This window comes from Paroedura picta, chromosome 1 (genome assembly GCF_049243985.1).
Source record: "Paroedura picta isolate Pp20150507F chromosome 1, Ppicta_v3.0, whole genome shotgun sequence".
Taxonomy (NCBI): Eukaryota; Metazoa; Chordata; class Lepidosauria; order Squamata; family Gekkonidae; genus Paroedura; species Paroedura picta.
Genome location: NC_135369.1, coordinates 25,045,801 through 25,055,484, shown reverse-complemented (window position 1 = coordinate 25,055,484; position 9,684 = coordinate 25,045,801). Strand labels below are relative to the sequence as shown.

The window sequence follows — 9,684 nt, the reverse complement described above, 5'->3', positions numbered from 1 at the left end:
AGAGGAAGCCATGTTTTATTCCAGAAGCCACCCCTCCCCAACAAGGCCTGTTCTGGAAGTGGACCTGTTGCTGTGGTAACCAGAAAGCAGCTAGGTCAGTTCCATGTTGTGGGTGCCATGCTGAACCCTCACCGCCAGTCAGTGCTGAACAACGCATGCATCAAACCTGCTGGGGATCCCATTAACCGGACACCAGGCACCATCTATGAGCCCAAAGGGCAGGTCCGGCTCTTGGGGCTGCTTTCTGAGAGCTCCACTTCCACTCAGGTAGATTGGATCAACCTGCTGGAATTGCGTGCTGCCATAACTGGAGGGCCACATATTAATCCTCTCAGCTGTGCATCATATCACTATCGTTAATGTTTTATCACAGTAAGTATAGTATATTTAAGGTGACCAGATTGTCCCACTTTTGGAGGGACATCTGGGGGCACCTGGCAAATTGAACTTATGTTGAAATTAAAAAAATATATATTACAATACTATTTTTGCATTCTATGAAAATTGTTGTTGCTCCATATAGACCAAATGTTTAATCAAGAACCCTCCAATGGTGTTCTGCTTTACCAATGTTAAAATCTGGTCACTTTAAGTATACTATAAAGAAAGACTGTGTAGGAGGTTTATAGTATATGAGCAAAGGGATAGGTCAGGGTGTTATGAAGATTCACCTTATAGCTTGCACCTCATTTTATAACATGCATCCAGGTACTGAGCCTTTGGGGAGGGCAGTATACAAATATAATAAATAATAAATACTGCTCAGCTTCTAATATTTGACAAGGTTAGACTATCCTGATCAGGCATGCTAGTGCAGGGAAATTGAGTATGAAGTTGCCAGATATTCTTTGTTCTTCTATGGGTATGCTAATGTGGTATGATGTAGAGATTAGTATTGTACTACAACCTGGGAAACCCAGGTTTGAATCCCCATTCTCCCATGGAAGCTTGCTTGGTGACTTTGGGCTAGTCACACACCCAGCCTAACTTACCTAACAGAGTCGTGTGGATAAAACAAAAGAGATCAAAATAGTGTAAGTGTATTTGGGCACCCACTGGGGGAAAATAAAGTGAATAATAATAAATGTTTTAGAAAGTGAAGATGATATAGAATGCGGGTTTTGTATTGTATACCCACTGAGGTCTTGGCCATTGGCAAACTAGAGATCCAGCTTGTTGTAGTGGTTAGGAGTGCCAGCTGCTAATCTGGTGAGCCAGATTTGATTTCCTGTTCCTCACATGCAGCCAGCTGAGTGATCTTGGGTTCCACAGCACTGATAAAGCTGTTCTGACAAGCAGTAGTATTAGGGCTCTCTCAGTCTCACCCACCTCACAGGGTGTCTGTTGTGGAGAGAGGAAAGGGAAGGCAATTGTAAGCCGCTTTGAGGCTCCTTCAGGTAGAGAAAACCGTCATATAAGAATCAACTCTTCTAAACAGAGTGATTGATATCTTGAGGACACACTAAAACAGAATGAAGTAGTTATTTGGATATATCGGTTCTCTTGCTAGTTGCTATATTCTTAATTGTTTGGGGGTGGGAGAGGGAATGGGAAGGTCCCTGGAGCATGAAGACCCCTCTGGGATGTATTATGGTATTATGGTAGGCAAGCGAGTAGGGAGGCAAAGAAACACTGTACATACTCATGCTGTTTCTCCATTGAGTACATGTCTTGCCTCACATAAGCTACTATAACCGGAAGAGAAGGTAATTCTCCTTCCTTTGTTTCTAAACTGCTGTGGACAGATCCATGTTAGACTCTCACAATGTAACATCCAAGACTAGCAATTCCTGAATGAGCTATAGGAAGACGTGCATTTTCTTGTTTTGTACCCTAGTTCCCCTACCCTGGTAGTTCTAGTAAAATACTTTATTATACTTTAACACCGCCATTCCCGTTCTGATCATTTATTAACTCTGCTACTTTAAAATACAAAATACCCAACAGTTTCCTCAATTCTAATCCAGTACCCTAGCCACTCCACCATACTGGTGTATGGTACTGGTATACTGGTGTACTACACCATACCACTACACCATACTATACAGTGAGAAATTTCAAGGGTCACTCCAGAAGTAAACCACTGATAAAACTGCCCATGGAACTGCATACTATTGGGTGACAGTACTATTTTTAAGCTCCACGGTGTCTGTGCGTACAGGAGGACTATCTGGATGCTGGAGATGGAATGCTAATCTGTATGAAGCGAGCAAACAAGAAGAGCGCCACCTCGATTGGGAAGGGCTGCTTGGAGAAGCCTGAGAAATTAGGCACTAATGTCACTGACAACCCAGACCCAGGGCCAGATTCCAAGCCAAACAGGCAAGTGGTTTGGGCAGGTGGAAGAGGGCAGAAGAATGGTAAATGCTGGGAATGGTAAATTTGTACAATCTTATGCTGAAGCTCTCTTGCTGGTCTGGTTTAGCAAAGCTGATTTTAAATCCTATGTGCATGAGCTACAGTTTTGAAAGCCCTGTTGCTAAGATTGTTTTGATCTGGGCTACCCAGCAGTTCAAGCTTAGCATTTATTTTTCTTTTAGGGTTAAATTATACCATGTTTTGATGTCTTCCTGGAATCTCTGTTTAGGATAGCGGATCAGATTTTGAATGGGTTATTTTAAAATGTAACTTACCAAGAGCCTGACTTCTTTGCTGTGTACTTGTATGTTGCAGCTGACTTTAGGGTTTTTAATGCCAGTGATTAAGCAGAGGTGGCATGGCATTGCCTCCTTCTTCTGCAGAATCTTCCTTGGCAGCCTCCAACCCCAGTACCAACCCTGCTTAGTTTCCAAAGTCCAATGAGATCAAGCTACAGTACACTATTACAGATCTCCTATTTTTTTAAACTTAGGTTTGACAAAACCACTCTTGAAAATGTATTTATCTGCTAAATCTTAGAGAAGGCAAAACTGAAAGTAAAATCAAATTCAGAAAATTGGGTTTCAAAGCAGAAGGGAAATCAGGTCTGTGTCTGATTGGAGTGCTGTTTTCCCTAGGCAGCAGGAAGTACCGGAGGAGCCCAAGCCCTCCGCACCAGTCTCCAAGGCCAGCTCCCGAAGCCCTTCAGCAGCACTTGAGCCCCCCAGACAACCGCGTCCAGGTTCATTTCCATTCCACTGGATGTGGGAGAAATTCTCCATCAAGAGCCAAGCCACATATGAACACCGATCCTTCGGGAAGGCTAAGAAGAATTCCTCCAAGGTTTCCAGAAGCTCTACTTGTGAGCCCCTCAGCACGTCAGATTCCACCAGCAGGCGAGGATCCATCGACGCTAAACACAACTATTCCCTGGCTGAACATGGAACCTCAGAAGGTCCCAAAGAGCTCCGCTATAAGCATCAGAAGCGCCGCCAGCTCATGGGCCCATCTCCTGGGAGTTCTCTTTTCCCTCTGTACTTGAAGATGGAGGCCCGGTCTGAGGCTCGGAAGCGCCAGCTGCGCCAGGAACGCCGGCACTGGCTCCAGCTCACTCAGCAGTTACTGAGCCTTGAGGACCGGTCTCCCTGGCGTGAGAAACGTCTCTCAGCCAAGCAGCTGGAAGAGAAACTGAGAGCAGAACTTCTCTGCCTGGCCACGGAGCCTGAGGACCCCAGTCCACAAAGGGAGAAAATCAGAACCAAGACTGCCAAAGAGGAGCCAACGTTCAAACCCGCCATCAACCACAAGATCCCCAATTTCAAGAATCTGCAGAAGCGTTTCCAGGAACAACTTGAGCAAAAGAAAGATCAAGGTAGAGAGCAAGCATCAATTTGTTTAAAAAAGGAAGGTGGCGGGAGACATCAGGGCTGGCTGAGTAACTTTCAAGGAAGCCTTTTCCTATCTGCATTTATTCTAATCCCTTCAGCTCATAGAATGTCTTCTTTCTCCCTTTGGGCAACCTATGAAACAGAGCAGCCAGGCCTCTTCTCCAAATTTTACCTATTTTGCAAATTGAACTGCTAGTTTACAAGACCATCGATTGGAGCAACTGGGTCTTTGCAAGACCACAAATCCTTCACCCAGAAGCCAATCAGCAGGCACCTAGTTTAGAATTTAAAGAAAAAAGGTTAGAATAATGAACACTCTGCAATAGCATTACATTGTTTAATAAGCTGATTTAAAAACATATACTCCACTTCCTCCCTTTATTCAAATATAAAAATATAGAACACCTTAAATAGGATAATTGTAATCATGCTTCTAACATGATTTTGTGGATGTTGTCAAAGTGAATGAGTATAATAAAATCTACATCTCGGGTTCCTTGGTTTTCCTTGGGGGAGCCTTAGCCTTTCCTCCAGATTTGGGAACTTCTGAAGATGTTGGCGGCCCCAACCTCTGTCCCTTATTAATATCTACATTTTTCTGTCCTGCCCAGCAAAGCTCACCATCTGTAAGCCTTTCCGCCTTACCTCCACTGGCAGCTCCCAAACATTCTCTGGGGAAGAGGAGAAGCAGGATCAGGAAGACCCTTTTTATGAGATTGGCAACCTCTGGGGAGATAACTGGAGGGCCCAGTCTTGCCCAGACTTTGGCCCTTCTAGCGTTCATCCAGTGATGCACACTAAGACCTCTGATAAGCGGCAGGAAGCCAACAGGTAAGCATAACGTGCTTCAGACTTACCTAGTAAGGATTAATGTATCATGTTATGATATTCCTTGTTTTATTCCTTTCCACAGTCTTGTAAGGAACACTGAAAATCTGTGGTGCAGGAAGTTGAAATCCCATTCCCCTCCCCCCCATGGCTGAGCAGGTGCAAGCCCAGGCCCAGTTCTGCTGCAGTAACAGTGGTGTCTGGGAGCCGCTCCAAGCAGCTCCTACAACCTGCTGCTACTGCAGCTAGGCCTTAAGAGGCTTCCAGTGTTCACTGCTGCAGCTGGACCACAAGTGGCTCCTGGTGTTTGCTACCATAGTTGGGCCCAGAGCAGCTCCTGGAGTCCACCACTGGGCTAGCCACACCTCCCAGCCCCTGCCTCAGAAGCAAGGTAAGTGTGTTGTCTGCCCATGCATAAACTTGGGGTAGTCCCATAAGTTTGCAGGAAAATTTGTTTAGCATCCATGTGGCCTCAATTTGCAGATTAAGGTATCTGCACATGGGGACCAAACATTAGATATACAGACAGCAATTTATCATAGCAATTTTTAAAAAGCGTTTTTTGGGGGGGAGAGTCTGAGGGAAGGAAAGTGTGGGTAAAAACCACTAGGTCAATGGCTGAGGCAAGGGCAGGGGAGTAGATTGATGCCCCCCCCCCAGGAAGATCGGCCACCATTTTTTGGAACAGCTTTAATGATGGCCAGCATGATCGATCCCTTTGGGCAGGCATACCGGTATGGGATGGGTTCTATTTAACGTCGTGCAGTGTTGTATTTTTATGTGTTTTAATGGGGGGGGGGTTAATTGGGATTTTATGTATGGGGACTATCTGTAACCTGCCACAGGCTGGCTTGCTGGGAATGGCAGGCAATAAATCCAATATAGTAATAATATAAATAATAAAGTTGCAGGATACCCTTTTGGCGAGAAGGGGTGCTCTGTGTTTGCCCAAATGCATGAAACTCCTTGCAATTTTTCACCCTCCTCTTCCAGCCCTACCCTGATGAGAACACTGCCTTGGGAATAGGCCTGTCTTCCAGCCATGGTATCTGCCTGCTCCTTATTTTATTGTGAATGTAGCTGCGATTCACAAATTTATCCCCAACCAGCCTCCACGATTCAATCGCTCTTCCAGCCTGACCACCAACCTTCCTGCCTACCTGCCCTTGCCTCACGCTTGAAACCTGTGTGCTGGTCTCTTTGGCAGACTGCTCCTGCTAGAATGGGAACGGCGGGAACGGCAGGAGAAGCGGCGAGCCGAACTGCGCAGGATCAAGGAGCAGCAAGTGCAGCGGGAAGTGGCCAAATGCCTGGCAGGTTACCGGAGCACAGGCCACTGTGCCTTGTCAGTCGAAAAAAGGCGAGAGCAACTCCGGTAGGCTACCATGACTCACCTCTGCTTGGTTTGCCTGTGGTCTCGAGCTCTGTTTCCTGGCACGTGATCAACTAGTTTTTGAGGCAAGAGAGGTGGTTTGCCATTGCCTCCTTTTAGGTAGTGTCTCAGGTCTTCCTTTGTTGTCTCCCATCCAAGCGCTAAACATGGATGACCCTGCTTAGCTTTCAAGATCCAACAAGATTGAGCTAGCCTGGGTTAGGTCAGGGCATGATATTGTGGCATAGCCTTTAAAATAAAGCTGGCCTTCTGGGGTGGAGGAAGTTGGAGGGGTGGAAAGAAATAAGACAAAGATCTCTAACGACATTTCCTTCTCGTTGCTGAACAGGAGGCAGGAGAAGCAGCGCATGGAGGAATACTCCTTACAGCTGCAAGAGATGCAGGACCGTGTGGAGAGCAGGCCTTACCTCTTCGAGAGGGTCATGCAGGTGAAAGGGGAAGGGGGAAGTTCTACTTCATACCAACCTGGGTAGCATGAATCAGTTACCCACATTCCTTCAGTCAGGTTACTAAAGGAGAGCCCCCCACTCCAAGTACAGATGAAAATGTGTACAAGGACTGAGTTGAACCATTTGTAGATTTATTTATACACTGCAGTCATTGGACATGGCACTGGACTTCATAAGCACAGAGGCAAGTCTCGTAGAAATTAAAGTTTGCCAATGGAAAGAGAGCAAAGAGGAAAGGCAACGAGGAATGGATTTATTGTTGACATTGACTCACAACAGCTCTCCAGTACCTCCTTTAAATGAAGATACCAGGGACTGAATCTAAGATCGTCTCACATGGGAATGCATGTATGCTACTGAGCCATGCTCCCTCTTCCAAATTAATCTGAAACAAATGTGATTTGAAAAGGTTTCAGCCTGCCCACAGATTATCAGGAAGGTAGCAAGGTTCTTAAAAGCTTTTCTGAGCAGATGAACACACACAAGAAGCTTCCTCACACCGAATCAGACCTTTGGTCAATCAAGGTCAGTGTCATCTACTCAGAGTGGCAGCAGCTCTCCAGGGTCTCAGACTACAGACTTTCACAAAACATGCTGCCTGGTTCTTTGGACCGGAGGTGCCAGCAGTTGAACCGGGGTCCTTCTGCATGCAAAGCAGGAGCTCTTCCATGGAGCCACAGCCCTTCTCTCCTTGAAGTAAGAACAGTCAGGACTAGTTCACTTAAAAGAAAACGGGTCCTTGCATTCCCCAAAGAGCCAGGTAGCTGGAACACACACAGAAATGGGGTGCCTGCTTATTCCCTTCCACAAAGAGCCTCACTTCATAGACATAGGCTGTTTCCACATAGCTGTGGCTCTCAAATAGGGTCAGGCTTTTTCTCAGCATACCCACAATTATCTACAAGCAGCATGGGGCAAGAACCAACTAAATAGCCTATGCTAAAAAGCCTTCTATTATCCTCTAATGTCCAACCGATCCAGCATCTGATATCCAACAGATTCAGCCAAATGGCACTTCAGTATCCCAAATGGAGATGAATGCAGTCATTTCTATTCCTATCAACTATGGGGCAGTCTCCCTTTGTGCTGCCTGCCATTTGAACATCCACTCAAAGTGTCTCCTCTCCCTCAGGCCAACGCCCGTCAGGCTGTGGAGCGGCGTTTTTCCCAGGTTCTGACTGCTCTGGGCATCGATGAAGAGATGCTGTGGAAGCACGCTGTCCGGCAGGCTGCTAGGAAATGCTCTTCCAAGGCCACGTAAGGCTCTGGGGAACTGGGGGAGTGGGGCAAGGCCTTCTTCTCCTTGAGGTTTTTCAGCCCGAACTGTGCATTCCCCCAAAACCAAGCAGGTGAGCCAATGAGCTGTACGTTGTATTTTCACAGTGGGGCAAGTAGAATCACCTGGGGCCATTTTCAGTCCAGAAAATGGCACAAGCTAAAGGTGTCAATCTTCAGTCTCCGTGCATTATGGTCCCAGTCTGAATCAGGTTGTGCAGGTCTGGGAAATGCAGGACTTTAGAACGTGCCTCTCCATGCAACCTGGGAGCATCCCCATGGAAAACTTAAGATTTAGTTAGGCCCTTTGGAGGCAGCAAAAATGCTTTCTCTATTCCTGGTCTTTTCTCTTTTTTGTGGCAAGGTAGCACTGTACTGCTGGACTGCTGCTGGGATGGGAACTCGTGAAATGAGGGCACACCCTTTGCTTCTGCCTGGAAGAGCTTTGGTTTCACCGACCAACTGTGTTGCATTTCAGGTATAATAGAGCAGAGTCTCCTGATGACTTCTCAGAGCAAACCTGACAGATAGCAGAGAAAGAGAGAGAAGATCACCACGGACAGCCATTGAACCCCAGTCTTGCAGTCATGGAACATGTAAAAATAAAGTTAGCTTTGGAAAGCAGAGCAGCCTTTGCCTTGGTACTGTGACTACTCTGAGCAGGTGGGAAAAGGGAAGCTACAAATGGTGCCGGGTGAAAGGAAGAAATTCTTCTGAGCTTTTTACACAGATTCTACATCATTATTGAGGCAGGAAGGGATATTGTGGAATGCAACCATGCCTGCGGGCACATTTCTCTGGCTTGAAGACCCAGCAAGAGCCCAGGATGGTTCACATCGCATTTTCTGGCCTCTTCTGTGTATAGTGTTTACTGTGTATGTGCCACCTTATAGCTCTTTTTTACCCACCCCAATTTTAAAGGTCAGTCTCCTTTTTTGATACAAGGGACGCACACAAACCCCAAAAATGAGATCCACTCTTGTTTGGAAAGGCACAAATATCTGTCCATTCCCAATGGTACACAGCATCCTGTCTTGGTTATTCTTTGGCGAGGTGGAGGTCGAGATCTTATTTTTATTCAGGCTGCTTCTTATGCAATAAGGACCCCTTGCCACAGAGCAAGCTGCAGGTTTGGGGGTGGTGGGGGGGAGAAGATGTAAGTTTGTGGGTCATACTTGGGTCCTAGCCTGATAGGTAATGTTGTCAACCTCTAGGTAGCACCTGGAGATCTCCTGGGATTGTGTCTGATCTCCAGACTAGAGATCAGTTCCCCTGGGCAAACCCCTCCATTCCCCAAGGTCCAAACTCCTCCCCCTAATCTCCAAGAATATCCCAATGTAGTAGAAATGGCAGCCCTAGTTAGTTGGGAGTTCCCAGTGCAGCAACACTGGAACACTGTGCTGAGCAGTTTATTTTACTCCCGGAGCTTGTTTTGAATACACAGCCCAACTATGGAGCACACAAGGTGATAATAAAGTTGGGAGTACCTGTGAAAATCTACTGTAACCAGAAATTTCGTGGTGTAATGGCTCACAGGCTCCACTGGGAGGCAGTGTGAGTCAATGCAAGGCTACCAAAAAAGGACAAAATAATAGAATGAAATTGAATCTGCTTTCCAAAGCAGTGGTTTGCTCCAGGGGAACTGCTCTCTGTAGCTGGAAAATCAGTTGTGATTCTGGTAGGATGCCAGGCCCTGCCCAGAGGTTGGCAACCTTAAAAGCATAGCTAGGATTAGAGGGAAGAGGGTGGGAAAAGGTATCAGGGTATGTGCAATGAGGATTGGTCTCCCTGGCCAGGTGGCTTTGTTGCCCGTCCCTGCAATGCCACCTATGCCTATTCCTCTGCATACATGGACATCACATCCTCCATCTGCATCTGCCGTAGACACACAATGGGTGGGTGGGCTTGCCTTACTGTAAGCTACCTGAAAGACATTAACTACTCTTCTGTGACCTACCTAGGGTTGCCAACACCAGCTTGATAAATTCCTGGA

The 9,684-nt window shown here is 46.5% G+C and overlaps 1 protein-coding gene across 4 annotated transcripts; it reads left to right on the top strand.

Annotated features, from left to right (window-relative positions):
- Positions 1 to 8,315, top strand: TSGA10IP (testis specific 10 interacting protein). Of its 4 annotated transcripts, none has more exons than XM_077328878.1 (8): positions 1 to 94; positions 2,162 to 2,326; positions 3,001 to 3,730; positions 4,358 to 4,577; positions 5,782 to 5,949; positions 6,296 to 6,395; positions 7,549 to 7,673; positions 8,170 to 8,315. In XM_077328878.1, exons 2-8 carry the CDS (start codon positions 2,189 to 2,191, stop codon positions 8,213 to 8,215), a joined length of 1,527 nt encoding a protein of 508 aa, XP_077184993.1. In that variant the 5' UTR covers positions 1 to 94; positions 2,162 to 2,188; the 3' UTR covers positions 8,216 to 8,315. The 4 variants fall into 4 exon arrangements, with proteins under 4 accessions (XP_077184993.1, XP_077184974.1, XP_077185001.1 ...); XM_077328859.1 differs by lacking the exon at positions 1 to 94 and adding an exon at positions 101 to 267; XM_077328886.1 differs by lacking the exon at positions 1 to 94 and adding an exon at positions 239 to 372 and having other exon boundaries at positions 2,162 to 2,322.
- The last annotated feature ends 1,369 nt before the right edge of the window (positions 8,316 to 9,684 follow it).